General features: G+C 42.8%; 1 protein-coding gene across 2 annotated transcripts in view; it reads right to left on the bottom strand.

Annotated features, from left to right (window-relative positions):
• Window positions 1-163: 163 nt before the first annotated feature.
• dpy19l1l (dpy-19-like 1, like (H. sapiens)) overlaps window positions 164-24686 on the bottom strand; it is a 25585-nt gene continuing 1062 nt past the window's right edge. For both annotated transcript variants that reach the window (XM_068570257.1, XM_068570256.1), the window contains 19 exons: window positions 22769-22906; window positions 21288-21408; window positions 18405-18498; window positions 18197-18254; window positions 17250-17341; window positions 16368-16467; window positions 15214-15291; window positions 12731-12817; window positions 12481-12540; window positions 12078-12158; window positions 10996-11097; window positions 10397-10468; window positions 8952-9031; window positions 8790-8814; window positions 7281-7400; window positions 6433-6607; window positions 5544-5643; window positions 2312-2437; window positions 164-2124 (listed from right to left, as the gene is read on the bottom strand). In XM_068570257.1, the coding sequence (XP_068426358.1) occupies window positions 1953-2124; window positions 2312-2437; window positions 5544-5643; window positions 6433-6607; window positions 7281-7400; window positions 8790-8814; window positions 8952-9031; window positions 10397-10468; window positions 10996-11097; window positions 12078-12158; window positions 12481-12540; window positions 12731-12817; window positions 15214-15291; window positions 16368-16467; window positions 17250-17341; window positions 18197-18254; window positions 18405-18498; window positions 21288-21408; window positions 22769-22906 (1881 nt within the window). In that variant the 3' untranslated portion in view covers window positions 164-1952. The remainder of the gene's footprint in view (window positions 2125-2311; window positions 2438-5543; window positions 5644-6432; window positions 6608-7280; window positions 7401-8789; window positions 8815-8951; window positions 9032-10396; window positions 10469-10995; window positions 11098-12077; window positions 12159-12480; window positions 12541-12730; window positions 12818-15213; window positions 15292-16367; window positions 16468-17249; window positions 17342-18196; window positions 18255-18404; window positions 18499-21287; window positions 21409-22768; window positions 22907-24686) is intronic.

Genomic DNA, 24686 nt, shown 5'->3' with positions numbered 1-24686 from the left:
GCTGCTGCTGCTGCTGCTGCTGCTGCTGCTGCTGCTGCTGCTGCTGCTGCTGCTGCTGCTGCTGCTGCTGCTGCTGCTGCTGCTGCTGCTGCTGCTGCTGCTGCTGCTGCTGCTGGCCGTAGCTTCACGTAGCTTCACGTAGCTTCACGTAGCTTCACGTAGCTTCACGTAGCTTCACGTAGCTTCACGTAGCTTCACGTAGCTTCACGTAGCTTCACGTAGCTTCACACAGGCCTCATATGGATCTTCTCATTTAACTCTTGGCATAAAAGCCATTAAGCGTATTTCCTGAAATATTCATTATATGCACCCTGAAGAAGGAACCAACAACTGCTACCATTTACACAAAATCCACTGCTACAAATAGTTTGGATTGGCTGTTCCAGAGCTAAAAACACATCTTTAATGTGCGACTGCCCCCCGAATACGCAGCTTTAATAACAAGACCTCCTTTGGCAATAAACAGTATTTAAGATACACAAAGAACCTTTTGAAGGCCGTACATTGGTATTTTACACACAATTTGGGTATTTACAAAAACATTGTTATCGGGTACAGTTAAGAGGAAGTCTACTTGTTTTGACATGTTTCCGCCAGTTTATAACTAAATTAAGAATGAATGCTCATTCTTGATTATGTGAACTTTTGTTTAAAACGTCCTTGAGTGAACTCCATGGGACATCATTCCCAAACCCCAATAGTAAAATTATGTAACTTGTCCGATGATAACATTCTGCGTAATGATCTGTGCTTCTGTTGCACAGCAAGTTAATAATTTCGGAGTGATGGGCCATTTTTAGGACTATTGAGGTTTGGGAATAATGTGCCGTCAGACTAATTGGATGGCACCAATTCCAACTGGACGCCAAGTTACATAGAGTAAAAATGTTTTTAAAAAGCTTCCAAACATAACATAATTCCCCCTCCCCCATCGTTCCAAAGACTCCTAAAACACTGTTGGCTTGGAATACTTCACCCAAGAAGAGTATTGGTTGTATAAATCTCTCAGCAAAAGTAACAAATCAGTAAGGAAGACTGACGGAGGCTGAAAGAAAAGGTGAACCAGGAAATGCTTTGTTTGCAATAGTTAGGTGAAGATGTGGATTTCCTTGAGCCCATGAATGAATACAAGACACTTGGGTAATGCTGGACAGGGTTTTCAGAACATCTTTCACATGTTAAATAATCTTTTTTGCCGTTTTCTGTTTGGCCTCCGTCAAAGTCTGTTTGCATTGATGTGCCAACACCATTCGAATAAAAACTTTGTTTGGGACCATCGTGAGCTCACGATGGTTTTGGGGTACCTATTCACTTTGAAGTTTGCATAAAAATGACTCGCACAAATAAATTATAAAAATAGCCTGCGACTGAAAAGTCCTTTCAGAGATCAACACTGTGCATAACAATAGAAGAAGTCAGCTTATGTCAAGTTTGCAAAGGGTATTGCTTCACAGTATGTGGACATCGTCGATTTCTCCTGCCAGACAAATTGCACTTCCTTTGCAAAAGTAAAAGAAAATTGCGAAACAATACTGATGTTTGAACGACATCTCTCTGAGGACACTGTTTTCTTAAAACTAAAGATTCTATAGAACAGAACCAATGCAACAACCTAAATGAAGCGCTAGGACACTGTTTGGCTTTCACTTGGGCACCAAAGTGCGTCACGGAAACGTCGCTGGACGACAAAGATGGAGCGATAGGGATGATCGGCGAAACAGGGAGTACCTTTAAATCCTCAAAACTGCCAGCGCACCAAGAGTGGAGAGACGACATGGTGAAGTGTTGAGGCGTTTCCAACCGCTCAGTGAATCAGAGCACCGCAAAAAAGAGGAATTGTGTGTGTGTGTGGGAGGAGGCGGGGGGGGGGGGGGGGTGAGTAAAAAGCAGTGGCTGATCAAAACCTTGTAAAAGTGGTGAAAAGGACAACTGAACGAGTTCACAACACGGTGTTATCTGAGGTCTTTGGTAGCTTTGGGGACTTTGAGAACTTTGTAAATATCGTTGGCGAACACTGTGGTGAAGTAGGGTGTTGAGCTCCTGGACATGTGGGTGCAGAAGGGAATTCTACCAGCATTAAGGGGGTCCTCAACGTCCCAGATCTCTGGCATGCTGCACCCGGGCCTGGGCAGAGGGAGAGAGAGGGAGAAGGAGAGGGAGAGAGAGAGATTAACAAGAAACAGAAGAATCTCTGACCAGCATTTTAACTAAATTAAAATCATCTTTCTGAATAAAAACAAAAACCCAAATGTGAAAGAAAAACGTGGTCCTGGGTAACAATGCTACGAGGGCACTCGTGGTGTTGGGGTACCTGGTTCGCCTGGTGCACCACGAGTCCTCCAATACGAAGAAGTCGACTCCGAGCTTCATCAGGTTCCCCTTCACCGTCTCTCCAGACATGCGGCTGTACATGGAGTAGACCAGCTTGGTTCTCTCCCTGCGAGAAATCAAATCAACTACCGTTAGGGCTGGTTAATACATCGTGATATGAGATTTTGGCTATCTTAATCTAGCATAAATCTTGTCTTTTCCCTGTTTGTAAAGGCTGCATTGCAGGACAGTGATTTTCTGTCCTTGGCAGATTGTTCTAGTTGTTCTATATTTAGCTTTTACCCACGTAGTCATATCAACATGATGACCAGGATTATTTCGAAAAATATGATTGTGTAAAAAAAATGTTCAAGTCCTTTGGGTGCAACGATACAATATTGTTGCAATATTGATATCAAGGTATTTGGTTTGAAATAGAGAGATGTTTGATCTTCTCTACATCATCCTGCCCTAATTACAGTCACAGTAAATGCTGAAGAACAGCCGTCAAACAATTGATGACATAAGAAACTCATGCAAATCACCAATATTACAGAAGCCTTTAACCTCCCACAAAGTGAATGAAGACTGAATCAACCACAAAGCTCTGTTTCTTAATGCACTTTGAACTGCAAATATGTGGCTAACATCCACTCTTGCCTGTCCAGAAAATGAGCCAACACAAGAGTTTCATGCTCCCGTAGATCAAACCTCATTTTAAATACTTAACATAAATTCAACTTCAAGACAAATGTATCCGTCCGTGTATTTTGCAGCCAACGGATTTTCGTTTTGAAATGAGTAAACCAAAATCAGGAAACAGCTCGTTTCCCGATTTCCGTTTAGAAATATGAAAACAAAAAAACGGAAAATGACCCATTTTTTTGTATTTGTTTTGATAATAGAAAACGGAAAAGGAAAAACGACGCGTTATCTGATTTTCTTTGATGTGCTTAAACATGAACATCGAGAATTAAAATACTGCATGGAAATTTTCTTTTCTTAATTTCTCGAAGGTTTTTGTGTTGTGACCCGGAAGTTGCTCACACGAGCCTGACACTCACACCCATGTCAGCAGAGGGCTGATGTATAATCAACGAATTTGTAATACGTCAAACACCGACCTAATCAGGGAGAAAATATGTTTCTAGTCAACATAACTGAAGATGCGTATTAGTTCTGGGGAAACGTAGTTTGTCAGAGACAGGGTTGCATCCCTGTCTCTGCCCCTGTCTCCCTGTCTCTTCAGGCACTGCCCCCTCTGGGGAGGGGGCAGTGCCTGAAGACCTTGGGGTGGGTGCACCCATATCCCTGGCAGAGGTCACTAAGGTAGTTAAAGAGCTTCTTGGTGGCAAGGCGCCGGGGGTGGATGAAATCCGCCCTGAGATGCTGAAAGCGCTGGACATTGCTGGGCTGTCTTGGCTGACACGCCTTTTCAGTGTCGCATGGGGGTCGGGAACAGTGCCCATGGACTGGCAGACCGGGGTGGTGGTTCCCATTTTCAAGAAGGGGGACCGGAGAGTGTGCTCGAACTATCGTGGTATCACACTACTCAGCCTCCCGGGAAAAGCTTATGCCAGGGTGCTGGAAAGGAGACTCCGACCGCTTGTCGAACCTCGGATTCAAGAGGAGCAGTGCGGATTCCGTCCCGGTCGTGGAACAGTGGACCAGCTCTTTACCCTTGCGGGACTACTGGAGGGGTCTTGGGAGTTTGCCCAACCAGTCTACATGTGCTTTGTGGACTTGGAGAAGGCTTTCGACCGGGTCCCTCGGGGGGTTCTGTGGGGGGTGCTGCAGGAGTACGGGGTGCCGGATCCGTTGGCACGGGCTATTCGGTCTCTATACGCCTGCAGTAGGAGTTGTGTCCGTATCCTCGGTATTAAGTCAGACACGTTCCCGGTGGGTGTTGGCCTCCGCCAGGGCTGCCCTTTATCACCGGTCCTGTTTGTGACCTTCATGGACAGGATTTCTAGGCGCAGCCGGGGGGCGGAGGAAATCCGGTTCGGGGGCCTCGGGATCGCCTCTCTGCTGTTTGCAGATGATGTGGTCCTGTTTGCTTCCTCGGAACGTGACCTCCAGCAGTCGCTGGGGCGTTTTGCAGCCGAGTGTGAAGCGGCAGGGATGAGGGTTAGCGCCTCCAAATCCGAGGCCATGGTTCTCTGCCGGAAACCGGTGGATTGCTCCCTTCAGGTGGGGACAACATGCCTGCCCCAAGCGAAGGAGTTCAAGTACCTCGGGGTCTTGTTCACGAGTGAGGGTAAGGTGGAGCGAGAGATCGACAGGCGGATCGGTGCGGCTGCAGCAGTAAAACAGGCGCTGTACCGGTCCGTCTTGGTGAAGAGGGAGCTAAGTCGGAAGGCGAAGCTCTCTATTTACTGGTCGGTCTACGTTCCAACCCTCACCTATGGCCACGAACTCTGGGTCGTGACCGAAAGAACGAGGTCGCGGATACAAGCGGCCGAAATGAGCTTCCTCCGTAGGGTGGCCGGGCTCAGCCTTAGAGATAGGGTAAGGAGCTCGGACATCAGGGGGGAGCTTGGAGTCGAGCCGCTGCTCCTTCGTATCGAAAGGAGTCAGCTGAGGTGGTTCGGGCATCTAATTCGGATGCCTCCTGGACGCCTCCCATTAGAGGTTTTCCAGGCACGTCCAACTGGGAAGAGGCCCCGGGGAAGACCCAGGACACGCTGGAGGGATTATATCTCCCGGCTGGCCTGGGAACGTCTCGGGGTCCCCCAGAACGAGCTGGAAAATGTTGCGGGTGAGAGGGAAGCCTGGGTCGGTCTGCTGGGTGTGCTGCCACCGCGACCCGACCCCGGATAAGCGGCGGAAAATGGATGGATGGATGGAGGGTTGCATCACACCACCTCCGCACATTCCTCTCTGAAAAACCCCGTCGTCCCAAACTGGGTACATAATGCAGTGGCGATATCACCACAAGACATGCCATTCATTCATGTTCTGAAATAAAACCTGCATATTCGTGCAATGCCATTCTGTTGAGGTGTGTCTCATGGATGTCTACTACTGATAGCTTTCGGGTCACAACACAAAAACGTACGCAGCGCGCCCTCTGCTGACATGAATGTGACTATTAAGACTGTGTGAGCAACGTCTGGGTCACAACACAAAAACCTACGCAAAATTGAGAAAGATTTCCACGCAGTATTTTAAATCTTGATTATCATGTTCAAGCACATAAAAAAAAAAAGCAAAAAGAGCAGTGACCCACTGACCTCAGACCAGCGTCTTCGTAGTGGGGGTGGTTGACGATGGGCCGACCCGTGGAGAGCTTCACGCTGGCCATGGTGGGCATCGCCCCAGCAAACACTGAGTCTGCATCCATCGCACACAAAACAAATGAAGACAGGTATGTTGTTGAGCATTTCCACATCCAGTTCTTTATTCTCCAGAATTTTCAGGGGCGTGTTAAACACTTCAGTCCGATTGTCTGGCAGGTTCATCCAGTCAACACTCAACAGAGGTCTCTTTCACCACAGTTGGTTTTGTAAATTTGACTCGGTTTGTAAAAGTTGACTTTGTGTTCATGTTGGAGTATGTCGTTTGTGGTGCAAATTGTGTTGCGTTACACTGACAGGTGTTTCTATTATTCATCCTCACCTTTTTAAACGGGATGTACAAAATAAAAGAAACACCAGTTATTAGCACCACAAACTAAATAGTTCCTCTCAACAAAAACTCAACATTGTAACCGTTGTGAAGGAGGATTTACAGCAGCACTATAGACTGCGTTTGTTTTAGTTAAGATGACCTAATAAACTGGAAAATGAGTGCATATTTTTGTATATCCACAACAACAGTTAACTATTCGAACATATTTAGCTGGATTAATCTGAGAAGTCTGGACATGTTTTCACTAAAACAATGCTAATTGACCTCTACCTCTCGACCTTTGGAAGGAAACGATACCTTAGGTCAGCTTGTTGTAGTCGTGACAGAACTTCAGGGGTCGAGTGGACCTGTCTGTCCACACAGTTGGTAGAAGTTGAACCAGAAGCTCTCTTGCCGCTGTGCATCGCCACAGTCCATCATGAACTTGTCGCATAATCCTAAATAACTTTTTGAATTTTCCTACTCGTGACACTGAAATTCCGCCTCACTCACCAGGACGGGTGTTTTCCTGGATCCAGTCCAGCAGCTCCTCCTGCGGCAGGTTGCTGAACTCTCCGATGATCCCCCACTGGGCCTGCAGGTTGGCCACTCCCTGCACGGCCATGATGGCCATAAATGCAAACACGGCAAGCTGGTGTTTGAACTTCTCCTTAATCCAACCAAACAACTGCAGAACCACCGGAAGAGGCGGAGGGATAGAGGGGTAGAGAGATAGAGAGGCACAGAGGGGTGGAGAAGCAGAGAGATAGCGGAGACAAGAGAGACAACAGAATATGAGCTCAACACACTGCATCGTGCACATTTAATAATGCGAATAATTTAAATGGAGAAGTAACTTAACACTTTGGTATTGAGGGAATTCTTCACCCAAAAATCCCCTGAATTATTAAAGAAAACTTTAGTTTTTCTCTCATGGATCAAAGATGCAAACCACTTCACTTATTCAGTCGTATGCTTACTACTTTCCAAACACATGCATGATGACCATATTAAAGACGTGTTACCCGTCTGTGCGAGTCCGAAGTGGTTTAAATAGACAGGGTTTAGGGGAAGATGCATGTGTTTGAGAAGTAGAGAGCGTGCGACTGGATAAATAAACACATACGTCTCTATGATGAAGTTTTGCTGCTGTAGAACCCTCAAGTACTTAAATTCACCAATACCTTTTCTCTGTTTTGGGATTCTTTCTTTATTGTGTTAAAAGAGACAAAACAATATTTTCTTCAAGGTAATTGAGAGTAATTGATGTACAACTGGTCATTTTGTGGGTGAAGTATTCCTTTAAGGAAACAAGAACCCGGGTTTAAATGTGCACCCTTGTGTTGTAATCGCAGACAGACCTGCTTGGAGCAGATGAGCGAGGCCATGATGCACATGTGTGGCGTCAGGAAGAGCTTCAGACGCATGATGAGGATGGCGAGGACAGTGAACGCCACCAGCTGCAGGCTGTGGTACACCAGCTGCAGAGACACAAGTTCATTCTGATCAAAACTGACATGAAGGTGCAGAGGAAGGAAAGAAGAGCAAGATAATTGCCACAGGAAGTGTAACTGATCTCTCGAGGCAGTGAAGCCGAGGCAGACTCAGATGTTTGATCCACAACTGGAACGACGTTACTGAAGTAATAAAACAACAGAGACAAAGTCATAAATCAAGTTCATTTAGTTCGCCAAATTAACAATCTGTTGTCAATTGACAGAAAATTGTAACTCTCATAATTATGTGGCATCTATCGAGCAATAAAGTAAAACAAAGTTGTGTTTACATTCAGTGTTTGTGATCAAAAGGCATTGAGTGCAAACCAAAAGGGAAACCCAATCGAACAAACACGACTTCAAAGTGGTGCAAAAAAACCTCCAGGGACCATTAAAATGAGCTGATTCTTCCATTTCATATAATTATGAATCAAATATCTTTGGGTTTGGGAGCGCTGACCTGACAAAACAAGCTATTTGAAGACGTCTTTCAGAACTTGTTATTATTAGACCGAAGTGTTTAACTACTAAGGTTATACATATCACAAAAGAAAATAAGGGTCTGTAATTTCTTTGCAAACGAGCAGTCGAACATGGAGATAAATTAAACATTCAATCTGTAATGATCTGTCTGTGTGTCTATCTGATAAATAAATAGGAGTATGGGAAGGAAAATGCATATTTTTCATATGCATTTTTGATTTTGGTGTGAAATGTCATTTTAAGTGACCTCCATCTATGCTGACGAAATCATCAGCTGCTAGGCTGCCTCCAGTGAAGCTACGATCCCTTTAGAATCAGCTCCCCTCCAATATGAGCCTGAAAAAGCTTCATTAGCTGGACGGACTGTGTGATGACGCTTTGATCTTATTGGACATGCCGCGTCTCCCCCGAGAAGAGTAAGAAGAACCCTTTGGGGCTCTGCAGTGTTGCTCACTGAGCCATACAAGCAACAATAGTGAAGTAATTACCCAGGAAACTCTGGAAAACCTTCACACAGTTGCGGCTGTTGGATGAACATACAAACCTTTTTTCCTGCCTTGGGAGGTATATTACAGAAAACGAGATGAAGCAACTGAGCGCGAGCCGACAAAAAGCAGCAAGGGGAGATTTCATAACAGAAGGGGGAAGAGGGGCTTTCATTTCTTAGTGATGAGAAAAGGGATGAAAACCGTTTAGGGACAGAGAAACTGGGCAGACGCTGCTGCACTGGAGGAATCTAATCAAATAAAAATGGATTAAGAAAAATAGAACGACGCTGCAAAAAACTAAAATAAAACAGCCTGTGAGTTCATTCGAAAATGTTGTCATGATAACGTTGAAGCAAAGACTGAAGAATAAAAAATAAGTATGTGAAAAGTACTTTTTCCTCACCTCTCCCTTTGCTGCGATTTCAGACCTGCAACACAGAAGAATACATAAACTCTGGCATCCACTGCCCAAAGATATTGTGCAAATGTTTGAAGAGAATCTGTATTATTTGTCAAGATATATGTAGCAGCAGAAAGGCCAGCGAGGAGGCCTCGGGCCGCTCACCCTGCAGCTTCATCAGCATCGTCCGGCTTGACGGACGCCTTCCCTGCGTCCCTCAGGAACCGGACTACGTCCTGGACAGTCTGAAAAAAAGGACGAAATGGTTTGAATCAAATGCGAAAGGTGGATTCCTTCAAGTGTTATGTTTGAAACAAATAGTGCACAGTGGGAGAAGACGACGTGCTCATGTGTTGCATTAAAGCCTTTGTCAAACCGAGTTATGTATTCTTAGCTCAGCATGGGCAGACGTAATGAGATTACACGGGATAAAGAGCAGTGCCTCAAATATAATTTCCACTGAAAATATATCTCGCTGGGCTTCCTTTCTTAAAGCACATGAATATACGCATGTAAATGCCAACTGAAGCTCCCCACGCAGAGCAAATGAAACCACTGCAAGATTCTAAAAATAAAAGAAGTAACCTGAATTGGAAAAAAAAAGAAAACCTCCTTATATATATATATATATATATATATATATATATATATATATATATATATATATATATATATATATATATATATATATATATATATATATATATTCAAGCAGTTCTCCTCAGGGGGGTGGACATGTGTGCGTGGTAGTCAGAGCGGATTGACACCCAGCTTTGTCTTCCTGCTGCTGTGAGCCAGCGTCTCACCTCGTGTTTGACTGCTGTTTCGTTCTGGAAAGGTGAGATAGGAGGCTTCACGCTGCGGCCCCGACACTCACATATAGACAGCTGCTCTTACAGAACACTATTTATTTCACACAGATCGTGAAATATAGTCAGATGTATTACTGTGATTTTATCTTGCATTATTTGCCCTCCAAGATGTGTTTGTGCGTTAACTAGTCAGGCGGTCCTGTGAATGGATCTTATTTTTAAGATGCATGATGAAATAGTGCAGGGAGATGTGGTGCTGGAACAAGCTTGAAGGACTGTGAGTGATTTTATTAGAGTGTTATGAATCTACAATTCTTCTCCTGGTATTTATTAAACCCCGAAAACTCATCTCTGTTTATCAAAATGATATATTTACAAGTTTTTTTTTCCCGTTGGACCTCGAAACATCGGCCTCATTTAGATTGACGTATCTGTAAATATGCTGAAGCTGAAACTTACTGGTCGACCAACAAAGTGTGAAGACTTCAATTAAAGTTTTGTGGCAAACAAAAAAAACTGAAAATGGTCGTAAATCAACATTTGGCAGGAACATCATGAAGTTTCTCTGATCCTACTTGTTTTCTCTGTGTAGCTTGGCACTATAGACATAGAAAGTCCCGTCCTGCAGGTTGACCGGATTGGTTCCTTCAGCATGTGACGTATGGTAAGTGTATTTTTGCAAATCATAAAAATATGGGCATGTAGTTAAGATGCCTTTTGGGGGGGTCAGACTAGTTCCCCTACCTAGAAAACCAACCAAAGTGATCGTCTGAGGTCTGAACACGAGAGAGGACTCACCCTCCCAGCGATGAGAGCAACCACCAGCATGTTGATGGGCAGCAGCAACGTCCTGAGGTAACGTAGAGGGGTCTGAGGGAGAGACACACAGCAATGTGATGTACACTGTACGCTGCCCACCTGCATGCAGTCACAACACACAAACACTAACGAGGAAGCAGGCGCAGTCAACAAAGTGAATACATTACATTTCATTTAACTGATGCTTTCATCCAAAGAGACTTACAATAAGTGCATTCAACCGTGAGTACAAACTGAGAACAACAGGAATCAAGAAAGTACAATTTCTTCGAGAAAGCACTACAAAGTGCTATAAGTAAGTCCCATTTAAGTGCTACTGAGGTGCTATTTTCTTTATTCAAGGTATGTTTGTGAAGTCAAATTTTAAAACGTGTTCCGCCGTCAGGTTTCTATTTCCTGTTAGATTCAGAGCACAAATACCACCTTTGATGTAAAACAGCAGGCTGTTTTTCCTGATAAAAATAAATGGTTTTCATACCAAACCACCAGAGACTTGCACTTTATCAGTGAACGCTTCAGCACACACAATGTCACGAGGATGAAAAGGATTCAGAATCTTTGGTAAAAACAGATTTCACCTCCAACTCCATGAAGTCAAATTCTGCAGCACAAGTGTACATCAGAGTGTGGAAGTCCTTGTAGCTCGTGAACTTCGACTTGATCAGTCCACTGATGTGAGCCTGGAAAAGACAAAACAAAAGCTAATTATATACGGTTTCTTTACATTTTGTAGTACTTTTTTTAAATTCCTGACTAATTCCTGACTAAATGTTTGAAGTATTTAAAATGTAAATTGTTCAGCATGACCTTTTCTGACGGTGGCATTAAACAATATGACATTTATTATTGAGGCCGTTGGCTTCACAAAGCGATAACAACCACTAACAGTGTGTGTGGGGTAGTGTGTATTGTTACACATTGATATGAATTGATTTACAGCTTTCTTTTGAATCTTTCTTTGTGATTTAGTTTAGATTTAGTTTAAAGCTTCATTCAGAACATTGACATTTGAACTCAAAATCATTATTTGAATGCTGCGCAGCTTCTTTAAAAAAAATTTGTATGCCTATTTTATCTCGTTATAAAAATATGATTTCTCCAGTCGCAGAAGAAGATCAGATGACAGATTATTATTAAGTTTGATACTATTTGTAGAATTTGATTCAAGTGGTGGCTGCGTAGGAACTTTTTAGACTTTTGTGATCCAAACGTTTCCCATAACTCAAGAGCATGTTAAAGTCCCACAGCCCAAATCTATTGAAAACTGTTATTATCTAACAAAATATTCTGCTTCAGTCCATATTATCTGTTGGCGTCTAGCTTTTCATAAACAGCATTTTCACAGCGTTGATTTCCCACTTGCAATACCTATAGTAACTGGACAATCTAGACGCAATCTAACAGCACCATAAGCACCTTTATATAATCAGAATAACACAAAAACATATTTTTTCCCCTCTATTGTTTGAGTGATGACGTTATAAAATGAGACAATATTCAAATCGGGAAAAAAAAGTCTTTTTAGGAACACGGAAACCCTTCAAGTCATTCCTTTCATGTCAAGTAAAAAGTTTAAACATTATCATATCAATAATATAATCGGCTGTAAACATGGTTCAAACAGAATATTAGCAGTCTTTTTAAAGTTGCAGTGGCTTACATCATCCGAGGCACAGAGGACAGTGGACAGCAGGAATTTGAGCAGCACTGTGGAGCCGACCCAAGCCAAACCCTGCATGACCTGAGAGAGGGAGGAGAAAGCAACTGAGGCAGGAAGCTGTCATAAAAGACTTGGGGTGCTGTGGAGTGTGGGAGCAAGACAGAGAGGCCGCTGTTGACTGAACACAGTGGCCAAAAAAAGAAAGAAATCCAATCATTTCCATCATCTTAACTGTATTGTTCATCTCAGTGAGAAACAGACGAACGGATTCAAAGTGAAGGCGGCATAATCAATAGCATGTTTACTTTGAGATATTGAAATAGGTGTATTTGGACAATACTGAATTCAAAGATTTAGATATGAGCCAACATGTTTTTTTTTTACATAAGTAACTTCTGCATACCCAGAGGACGACGCCTGGTTTGAAGATTTGAGCAAATCGATCCCTCAACGCAATGATTGCCTGAAATCACAAAGACACACACAACGCATCTATAGCTGCAGACACATTATCTCAACAATGATCTTGTATTTCCGTTGCTCTCTGCAATACCATTTACTCAAACAAAAGTATTTAACATTGATTGACTGAACAGGTACATCCCAGTACATTCACTAAATGCAGATTATCGGACCGGAAAGAGCCAACTCACCCAGATGGAGATGAGCGAGGAGGCGTAGAAGGACGTGAGCAGCATGGAGTTGCCAAACATCAGGACAAAGCAGACAGCAAGGGTGATCTGAAGCATGAGAATAAGGGGAGAAGAGGCGTCATTCATCAGCTCCATGTGCACCAGGGGTTAATCCTGCAGGGAAGATAAGATTCACAGGAATAAAAATCCAACATATTTTCCATTTAACAGAAAAACATAATGAGGGGATATTAGGTTCTAGGGATAAATGAAATAGGCCGATACATACCAATATATATATATATATATATATATATATATATATATATATATATATATATATATATATATATATATATATATATATATATATAATCCAGTGTAGATGCAATTCTCTGAGCAGCACACTGGTAATTATTCTACTGTAGTTTCTACCATCTAAATTAGGATTACGAAAGAAGGTATTTCAACAGTGTTGTGTGGAAATACTTAACATAAATATATTTAGTACTATAATTACATTTATTTTATAATACTGAATATTTCACAATGAAGATTCAGATTTGAAAACGGCAAATGACACTAAAGCAGTCAAGTCGGGAACCCATACATTTTTCATATTTCTCCTTGTTGCATTAAATCTTGCACCTGAATACACACAAAAACACTTCATATTTACATACTTATTTGTATATAGTGTTAGCAGGAGGGTGAGGGGGTCTGAAATAAATTGTATTAAATGTGAACGATGGATCATTCTGTTGTTGAAAACACTCCATTAAACTGCATTGTGTGATGGATACAAAGCTACAAGCAGCATCTAATCCTATTCACTGAACTCTTGATGCTTAATCCCAGTGAGCAGTGAAATAATGCACCGCTCACTGCATTGTGAAGACAGAGGGGCAGCGATGCCCAACAAGGGGCTCAACTAACTTCTAAAAATAGAAATAATATATTTAGCCGCCTGCATTTTAATATGTTAAAAGGCAGACAGTGAACTATTATTAATGAATCTGCTTGTTTTTTGTTAGTTTATAACAGTGTCATGTTTAAAAAAAAGATACTCTGTTTACTGTCATGAAGGAATAGGAAAACAGGCAAGTGTGGACTTGCTGGTTTGCTCCTTTTGTGTCATTTTAAATGGAATATTCTGGAGTTTAGGATCAATTCACAGCAAGGGGCGTAGCTTCGCATATGGACATGAATCGACCAATATTTGAGCAAACTTCTTGCCAGCTATGAGGTCCGAGCCTCTGTCTCTCTGTATCTGAATAACATGAACGAGATGCAGAAGGGCATTTGCACCCATGTGGTATCTGCTCTGAGCAGATACCTAAACACGCCTAAACACGTAATTTCTCATAGAAGTAGTTTACATCTATCAACACAACATTTATATCTTTCTATATTGCACTATCCTTTTTCTACGTCTATGTACTGTGTAGAAGGATGACAATAAAGTATTGTTTTACCTCTCATCTTAAGAACTGACGGAGTACTTTATAACGTAAGTATAAGGTAGTTTAGATGCCCTGTAACAAGTGACACTGCTCAGCCTCTATGTGCCAACGCTGTAGGTCACATAGAGGACACGTGCATGGTTTTGTGTCTGTATTTCTTTTCTTCAAAACACACACACACACACACACACACACACACACACAAAGCAAAAGTCATCTTTTCCAAGCTCTCTAAATCATGCAGAGGCATATTCCTTCCTCTGACACAAATCTCCACCATCTTACCACAAAGGGCGTTCTCCTTATCTGTGGAGCACACAGGGACTGGCTAACAGGCTGGCATGCTGAGCGGATTAGGGAGCAAGAATGTGGAGGAACGGACACGCACGCACACACACACACACACACACACACACGCACGCGCGCACACACGCACGCGCGCACACACGCATGCACACACGCACGCACACTGTCCTTGGCAGGGTATATCCTCCTATTTCACGCCTTAAAAAATAATATAAGGAGCAGTTGTGTAAAGATGAGCAGCGGCATCGTTAATGCTGAAGAAAGTCATCCCGGCATCGGCTGGTGTTGTCCTCGCGGCTCATAAAATCCTTCCGGCCGAGATAAGGAGAACCGAGGCAGAGCACGTTATGGCTCAGAGGACAGCGGCTGGAAACACTTTCACTTATGTTGGGCACAACACAGAATCCTCGCACAGTGAAAGCTAAAAGCACCTAAATCCTCTTCAGGTAAACATTTCGTCTCTTTGAGGTCCTTTCTCTGCGTGTGTCTCAACTGGCCAATTTGGTTATTTTACATCTTTCCTTTCTGCATTTAGTTAAAAAAAATCCTTCTGTTGCATCTATGTCCTAGCAGCTCAGGTGTAATTATTTTCACTGTTGAATCAAACCAAGCCACCTAGGTGACACTCTTGATGCACCAGAGACAAGGAAACATATAAAGTTAGCGAACAGAAGCACTCGGGTAGATTGGTTGGTTGGTTGGTTGGTTGGTTGGTTGGTTGGTTATCTACTGTACCATATGAGTGACCAGGATAGATTGCATCTTGGCGGCGGCGAGGTAACCCAGGATGTAAGATGCAAACAGAGAAGCCACCTAGACAGAAGAAAAACAAATAGACAGCCATTAAAATATACTTCAGAAAACATACACAACATATAACATAGAAACGATCTGTTTTTATCTTTTTTATATCTGGAGTCAGTCACAGGCTGCACTCTATATAGAGACTATAGATAAAGACTATACTATACACACATGGATTCAAACTGATTCCCGTCCCTCGAATGCAGACAGGCCAATCACAGCGTAGCGTCGGCCAGCTCTGACCAGAAGCCAACAACTAATAGTTCTCCTCCAGAGACACTTAAGCAAATGTTACAGTTTTTCTTCATTGTCAAATAGGGTTAAAGTCTGATTATTCAGGTGGCACATACAGGTATGTGATAATAAAGTGATTAGAAGAACTATAAATAGGATAGTAGTGTAAAAATGCCACTAATTGTGCAAGTCTAAAATCTTGTAAAGACCCATAAGAGTGTATTTTGTACATTTATTCCCACTTCTCCCAAACTCCGGAGTGAGCAGAGGGAGCGGACACACACACACAGCATTTGTTTCGCGTGCAGTGAACGAGGCTCAATTAGCGAGCTTACAAGTGCAAAACAAAGAAGAAGCTGTTAAGTAACTCGTCTCGTGTTGGAATCAGCGGCTCCCTGAGGGGGCCGGCGGCAGCGAGGGCCAAGCTGCTCGAGCAGCAGCAGCAGCAGCTCGTCCCACGCTGACCCCTTTGTTCTGAAGTCGCGGTTCAAACTCCGGCTCATCTGTCTGCCAGCCTCTGTGACGCCCCTCTCTCCTTTCTGTCTTTAACTTGCTCGTCTCTGAAAGCATCTCTCCTCATTCCATTTCATATGCATATTCTCCTGTAATGCATGAGAGGTTTATGAAATGAGGATGTAAATGGCTGCATTCTGGGAATTACATAATCTCTCTTTTCTTTCAGCCGTGTCTCTTTGTTTCTCTTTCCATCCTGGCAAACTTCTACAATCCAGTCACCTTCCTTGCCAGAGCCCCCTGCTCTCTCCGAGTCTCTATTTTCTCCCTAATCTCCTCTGCCCAGTCGGCTTTCTTCCCCACGTTCCCTCCCGACGTCTCTTTTGCTCTCCGTTTACCTGAGTGAGCAGCACAAACTGGGCAAACTGCCAAGGCAGCATGAAGCACAAATTGGAGACGCCCAAGGCGACCATGGCTGTCCTGCTCGGGTTCCTTGTCCTGGGGGGGAGAGGCAGGAGAAAGAAATATAACAGTGAGAAGAGCTGCGGGGGCGCGGCGTTGATAAGAGAAGATACATTAGGGCGACACAGCACACACATTCAGTTTTCACTCAGAGTCGGCTACAAAGCTCCGCTTATGCACCGAGCCGGCCTCAGAAACATGACGCGCCGGAGTTCGCTCTCCTTTTAACGCTGCCGGTAGAACAAGTCTCAGTTTACCGACTGCGTTTAGCAGACACCCCAGTAATTACAACACAACAGTGCCTGTATTACCGCCTGCACTGTTGCATACTTGACAGGCTTTTTAAGTGAAAATAAAACTCCATGTGTTATGAGTTGATCATGTGTACGCACTGGTCGGACACACGATAAAATAGCCACTAAATTATACAGCGGTAACAATCAAGAAAAGTTTTCTATAGAACTTGGAACCGATATCTGCACACTTGTTGTGTTAGCGTGCCATCCACTTTTCCCCCTCTCTGTACTGCATTCAGCACTGTGAAGCCGTGGTCCACAAGGGGCGGAGCCTCTACCACCTAGAAGGTGTGTACGGGTGCTCTGCATACAATGATTGGAATGTGATTTTTTTTTTCTACATCTGCCGTTCCAGCTGAAACCATATTTGCTCTGATGAAGGTGTCCATCCTGCGTGTATAAAACAACTTCTACACATCTTATGGAGAATTTGCTGACAGGATTACATTTTTTATTTTTTTTTAAAGCAGGATAATGTGGCCCACTGTGATTGAAAGACGGAGCTGTTGGTGGTGAGTTTACCGTAGGATGTAGGTGAGAAGGAGCATCTGCAGGACTAAGAAGGGGTAGGCGAAGCTCTCCCTCAGGGGCGGAGTCCACATCACACGCGTGCTCTGACAACATCCACAAAGACACACGTACAAAAAAACAAAAGAAACATGCATCAAAACATCACAATGGATGGAATCACTTTGCAACGATCGTAAAAAAAAAAGGAAAAAAAAAGAGAACCCCAAAGCGGCTGTTGGTGACTCAGCTTCTAACCACATGATTATGATTAAATCCTGTATTTAGACGTACGAGTGAAGCATTGCTCCCCTGTGCACAATCACCAGCTTTTGCTAAACACCTCGAGTAACTTAATGACGGGACAAATTTACATTAAGCTGTTTTTTTTTGGTCTCTGCACTCGACCAAAGATCACTCGTACGGGAAGAACCTCCACTCTGCAAAACACTCACACTTTTATTCACATATTAATAATTCTACCTCATAAACCTAATGGATTTGAACCAGGATTCTCATTAATTTAGATCGAGTGTCTCTTAAAAACAATGTGCACCCAATTTAGTGGTCTACAGCTGTTATGTTAATGTGCAAGATGCATATTAAATCAACACTGCATCTCTGCTGCTCAGTAGTTTTACGGTGTATACTAAGCATCTTTGACACACAGGATTAATTAAGTTTTATCTGATCTCAAGTGGTAGCTTGAGCAATGCCTGGCCATCTGTGCCATCTCAGGAAACACAAGTTTCCAGACTTGACTCTTGTATCGACGGACTCGGCTCGGGGCCAAAAAAACTTGATAGGGACATCCACATTTGTTTTGTTCCTTGTTATTTAAAAAAGGGTGCCACAAATCGATCCCATTTATTTATTATTACTTACTGAAAATAACTGTAGTGCAACAAATGTTCAGCTCTCCTGATCCACGTAGACTTTGATAGTTAGGGCGGTGCACTCACCTCTCCATGATTGAAGAAAAAACACATTGTGGTAACGACGCCGCCCAGTCGACTGCCGCTACACAGGACAAAAAAAAGAAAAGGAAATAGATTAGGAAAGGTCACTTTCACCTCTGTAATTGACTGAGCGACAAAACTGTATTCTGGGTCTGACAGCTGAGCGAAGAGACAGAGCATTAAAATATATGACGGGTAGGAGCGGAGTTACCTGAGGTAGGCACCGTAGATGAAGAACAGGCTCATCATAGCGCCGTTCAGCAGGAACACAAAGGTCACGTAGAAGTACGCTGGGTCGCCCATCCCTGATGACACGCACACACACACACACAAACAGTAAACAAAAGATGTTTTTTTAGAGCTAGAGGTAACAGCTGGAGACAGCCCCGTGCTACTACTGAACAATTGATTAGTCGATGAACAAAATAATTACTTGTAGTACCGGGAAATGCTTAGGAATCATTGATCTGATATCACGTTATATAATTTAACACAGGAACAACAACACGAGTCACTTGCTACTCGATCAGCTCATCCTGCACGTTCAGGAGGATTGTAACTCTCAACAGAGATGAGAAAGAAGCAGGGTGGCTCACTTGTTTGCTACTTCCATCACAGCTAACGAGTGAGCCCTCCTGCTTCTGCACATGTGCAGTAGCGATCAGGCAGGTACTCGAGGAGAGTGCAACATGAGCCAGAAAATCCCACCATGACACAACGTGATTTTAACGCACTGGTATCAGAGAGAGAGAGAGAGAGAGAGAGAGAGAGAGAGAGAGAGAGAGAGAGAGAGAGAGAGAGAGAGAGAGAGAGAGAGAGAGAGAGAGAGAGAGAGAGAGAGAGAGAGAGAGAGAGAGAGAGAGAGAGAGAGAGAGAGAGAGAGAGAGAGAGAGAGAGAGAGAGAGAGAGAGAGATGCATGTTGTATCACTGTAAGGCATGACTAAATTCAGACATTTTATTGATTATACAATCAATTCAACAATACAAAAAGACTATTCCAACCCAGACAGAAGAGAGGAAATGGCACTCATATATAAAACACACCCGTGCTATTATTAAGCTTTCTGCAACAGTCGGGAAGTAGCCTGAACAAGTCTCCTCCAGACTGTGAGGTCGATGCAAAAATAGCCCATGAAGCAGGTAGCGTTTCTGCAGAGCCCTCAGGCTGAGGTGATAAATTCACGACGCTTTTCCGATCCCCCGCTGCAGGATGTCTGTGGCCCGCTTTTATTTTCAGCCGACATTTGTGATTTCATATGGTGGTTAAACACAATCTATATACTGCGGTCATAATGTTTCTGGTTTGAATCCAGCGGGGGACCTTTGTTTTCACACAGCCCCTCCCTCTCATTCTTGCCACATTTCCAGTTGCTACCTCTCTGCTATCTCCAATAAAAGGTAAACATGACACACACAAAAACTGACAGGAGATTGTGAGGTTGGAGGTTGTTTTTACAGGACAGACAAAGCTCTCTGTTTGACTGTAGTCCATAAAGATCACAAACACCTCAGATTAAAAATACACAAAAGCAGAACTCGAGTCCTGATGAAAATATAGGGGGTATTTAAGAGCTGGGGGAACTAACAGATTATTGACCTTATCAAACCAGCATACGCAGGAATATAATAACAGTTTCCACTTTTTTGGTTCAGAAACTTCCTTAATAAGTACTCAGAGACAAAGTGGGTGGGCACAAAGGAGCCCCTCGCCTCAGTAACTCAGCAGGCACACAGAACAGATCGAGGGGGCTGCAATGACTAACGAGGTACTTGGGAGCGTGTTGGCGTTACATCACGCCAAGACGTGACGGTAAACAGAGGCTTGTTCCTTCAGCGGCTCAGAATGAGGATGTAGTAAAAAAACAAACTTGACACACTGCATCTCATAAAATCCATGTGCCGGTTTGACAGTTAACAGGAAACGCTCTCATTTTCTGACACCTCGATCTCATGCGAGGCAGCTCGCGTCAGGTTTGTGTAAACACTGAAAACAGCCCGCGTACATCGACCCAGAAGGAGGCGAGGGGGGCTCGCTCTGCTAATGAGAATGACAGAAACACACAGATTGCAGCTCCACAAAAGGGAGCGCCGACAACAGCTTGTTTACCGTCAGCAGACTCACTCTTCTCGGAAATGTTCCTGCGAACAAATATGAGAGAGCTGTTTGTGTGCAATAGGTTAAAAGCATTTTTTCTTTCCTTTAGGGCGAATTTAACAATACTAATGTTTCTCTCACTGCGCACTACCTGTTGTTCTACCATTTTGTTCTACCGTCTATTATTCATACCTTTTCATGGAATTCCTCAATTTTATTTAGTCTTTTTAATGAATTAGTGCAGAAATATGTTTAAGTTGATTGATAAAAAAAAATCTGCAAACATTTCACTGCTTTTTTGTGTCTAATGTGATTTAAAACTCATTCATTAAAGATTTTGTTCAACGCTTAGTCTCAGCAGAGTCTCCGCTGGACATGTGGCAGCCTCACAGTTGACTCAATGGTTCAGATCGCATCACGGTTTTGAGAGATTTTTAGAGATGCCCGATTACGTTTTTTTTTTGTTTCAAAGTGTTCTCATTTTAATTTGCTGAAGAACATAATTAGAATGAAAATGAAAGATTTTATTGTTATTTATTACACATCGCAGCATTTGTAGTTTTAATTCTGTAGTGAAAGATGCTTCGAGCTATTCGTTAGGAAGTTTATTTATCAGTATTCTGAAGAGAACTTTTGTAGAAAGAAATATTCAGTTAATACTTTAGATTAAAAGCAAAAGAAAATGTTAAAAAAGTAAATCAAGATTACTTGGTTTCTTTGATCAATTCCTTCTTTGTAATTTATACAGTTTCTCTCAACTGCCAGTTAGGTTGTTTTGACTGCAGCTGTCCACGAGTGAAGAAAACCATCAAACTCCGTACAAAAATTAGTCATCCAGTCAATTCAGCGCCAGACTGTGTGAGTGTGTTTAATGTGAGCGTAGCTCCAGGTCGTGACATTAAAACTATCTGGTTGTGTGTGTATGTGTGTGTGTGTGTGTGTGTCTGTCTGTGCATATCTTGCAGATCAGGCTGCAGCTCCGAGGCGACAGTCCGTACCTTCACAGCTGTCCACAGGAGTGAGTCCCTCTCCTCTGTTGATGGACCAGCACATCTTTGTGGGAATGCCAAAGTATCCCATGACACCCGTGTACATCCGGTACCAGCTGGCCAGGACCACCTGGCGAGCAGAGACGGATGAGAATCAGTGCAAAGCCTCTTTTACACAACATGTTTGAAAGGCCTCCCATTATCTCTGGGGGAGGACAACACTCTGGGTTTCTTCTGTGGTGGTGTAGAATGCCAGTATGTGTTGATCTCTCTCATTTGGTTCAAATGAGTAACTAGTGTGGTTCCTAATTTAACTTAACTAGCTACAGAAAAAGCAGGAAATAAAAACTAGAAAAATGAGTGCGTGAAACAAGTTTTAAACTAAACTTTGGAGTCTCTTATGAAGCATAATTTTCACCGACAGCGTTAAACCTCTTAAGATTTAAAGATATTCCACGATATCCCCTGAGCACAAAGCCCCAAACACAATGAGTCACTTCAGACATTACGCTAGCATTATCATGAAATGTTGTAAAGGATTTATTTATTCCCCCAAAGCTGTAGAACGTCTTCCTGATAAGAGTTTTATTTGGAGCAAAGATTCATTTTATATTCAGTTGTTCTTTAAAACTCATTGCACCTAAGGAATATAAACTAATATCTAGAGATCTGTTGTGGCCTGAGATTTTAACCTTTTTACTGTGGAATATTATTACGTTTTCAACCATTTTAAAAGTCATTTTAAATTTAAACAGTTTTTGTTTGACTCATCTTTTTACCTCCAACTAACAGCAACTCTGGTTTGGTGTAAATGAAACCTTAATTCCACAAGTTAGATGTGAACATAGGCTCGCTCTACCTCGCTGTCATTGGCCTCGCTGCTACTAATGGTTTTGTCACCGTGTGACGAAAATCGGAACAAACTTTTAAATTGGGCTTTGAAGATGAAATACGAGGGAGGATTTGGACAGTGGATCAAATATGTTTAAAGAGAAATTTTGACCGACTGCTGACGTAGAATAACTGAAAGATAACGTTACAAAATATGAACAAAGACACTCAAAGCTAAATTTGAAAACCTCATTGAATGTAGGATACACACGATACAGCCCAATTAATCGTGCAGTAGGGAGCGCAGAGCAAAGTTTTGTTGAGCAGGCCAATAGGGAAGATAGATACGTTCGGGGAAGGGGTCAGAGTCATAGCGAAGAGACAGCATGGGTTGTAGTTAAGGATTAATCAGCGGAAAGACACTCTGCTCCAACAGAAACATCTGTACAAAGTTGGGCGCAGATTCAAGAGATTCGCCGATTTCACACAATCCTACGCTCACACTCTTGTGGGTGCTCTGCAATTTTATAAGCACCCACAGAGGATGCTTTCTTTTTGTTTTACTTGTGTGGGTGTGCAAACCCTTTTTGAAAATTTGCCCCCTGCGACGGGCAATCATACTCCAAATCATGTGAACAGCATGCCAAAACCCGCCCCACCTCTGGGTAGAGATTGAATCTCTTCAGCGTGTTAATAACCAGGGGGTACTCCGTCAGCCGATCGTTCATGACCATGTGGAGGCCGTCCAGGAAAGCCGGAGCGTCAATGATGGTCTTGTAGTAGGAATAGTACAGACCCTGGAACCATCAAAAGACATGTACAAATTAACTTAAATATACATGAAGAAAAAAAACGTGAATCTAAATGAGTCATTAGCGAGTAGCGACAGAGAAGTGTAGCAAAAAAGAGAAACAAAGAGGAGATGCCTAAGGAGAGACAGAACAAAGTGATACAGAGAGGAGGAGACAGCACACAGACACTAATTATAGCTTCACAACATCACATCTCGTGATGTGCCGTACCGGCTCAGCAGATGGCAACAGTTCACAGAACCATTTGATATCACACAGCCGGGGCGAGGGAAGAGAAATGTCTTGTGTGCTTATGATAAAATCCTCACCGTCGTCTCCTAAAAGGGCGACGAGGCTCTGCACGTCGAATATCAGGGACTTTGACACAATTACAACGACGCGTGGACACGTGCCGCATTCAATGACACACGTCTACGCGGCGACAGCAAAATGGAAACCGACACGAAAGCGCAGGCGACAGAAATTAGAAATTAGAATGTGCCAACGTTTTGCATGTTATCTGAATCGCAAATGTCAGGTTTTGAAGAGGTTAAGTTCAGCGTTGTTTTTGATATTGCGGGAGGAACAAAAATGATCTTCTCTGAATGTGCCGAGGATATGGAGTCAGTGAGGTCACATTATTCATTTCATTTAAACTGAAGCCTGCGGTCCTGTTGGGATCGCCTGACTAACTGAAACAGACCTGCAGGTCAGAGTGTGCCTCCCTTCAACTTTGCCCGACTGCTGTCAAACTGAAACACAGCGTTTGGGAAATGTCAATATCTGTCGTCGAGTGCTGAGTTGTTCACATTACAAACTGCTGCGTTAGAATGACATTAATCTGCCTGTTCTTTTCATTAGTAATATGGATGCACCTTCCCGACTTTATCCTTCTCGATAGCAATACCTCAGCTTTGGGAATGGGCCGAGTACCGATCCGAATCCAGCTGTATGCCTCACTGTGTTAAAGTGACTGGGACAATTCTTTTACTAGCAGAGCAACTTAAACATCGCTTTTGTAACGTTGTAAAACAAAATAAAAACTAATAAATACAAATTAACTGAACTGTTATACAATACCAGATCCAGCCGTTTAAGTCTATAATGGACAGATTCATGATGTTGGTGCATCTCTCATAATTAATTGATCGCTTCGTCCATAAAATGTGATGAAATAGTGACATATTGTCTTAGAAGCCAAAGTCCAAAACCTCTCAATATATAAAATCAGCCTGTACTCAAAAGGAAAATGTATGAATAAATGTAAAAGTCTGCAGATTGATATTTCTGTCAGTTGACCAATGACGTGCCCTCAAGCTGTGACGAACTGTTCTTTTAGATTAAACAAACCTCTCGTCGTGGCTCATGACAAGCTATAATTTGCTGAAATTATATGAAATGGACATTTATGCAAAGAAGAGTAGACAAGTGGACACTGCCCATCCTGCGACACACTCTGAATACATTCATCACATCACGGTTGCCGCCTCAGATTTTCTTCTGCCTCACCATGTTTAAATACTGTTTACACAGCACATACTTGGTTGAACATACATTCTTTGTTCAATAAGCCAGTTGTGTGATGTGGGTCAAATAAGACCCAAATATTGAATATGTCAACTATGGCTAATTTTCAGGACATTTTACAGACGAAGCAATTTGTAGATAAATAAATACAAACAGATTGTCTGCAGCCCTGCAGTATCATGATCTTCCTGAAACCTATCTTCCAAGTGCAGTTGCATCTTATCTTAAACTGTACAGGCTCACATTAGATTAAAAAAGT

The sequence above is a fragment of the Clinocottus analis genome, unplaced genomic scaffold (assembly GCF_023055335.1).
Source record: "Clinocottus analis isolate CAN_PGR_092001 unplaced genomic scaffold, fCliAna1.0.p SCAF_9, whole genome shotgun sequence".
NCBI lineage: Eukaryota > Metazoa > Chordata > Actinopteri > Perciformes > Cottidae > Clinocottus > Clinocottus analis.
This window is presented reverse-complemented; position numbering and strand designations above follow the sequence as displayed.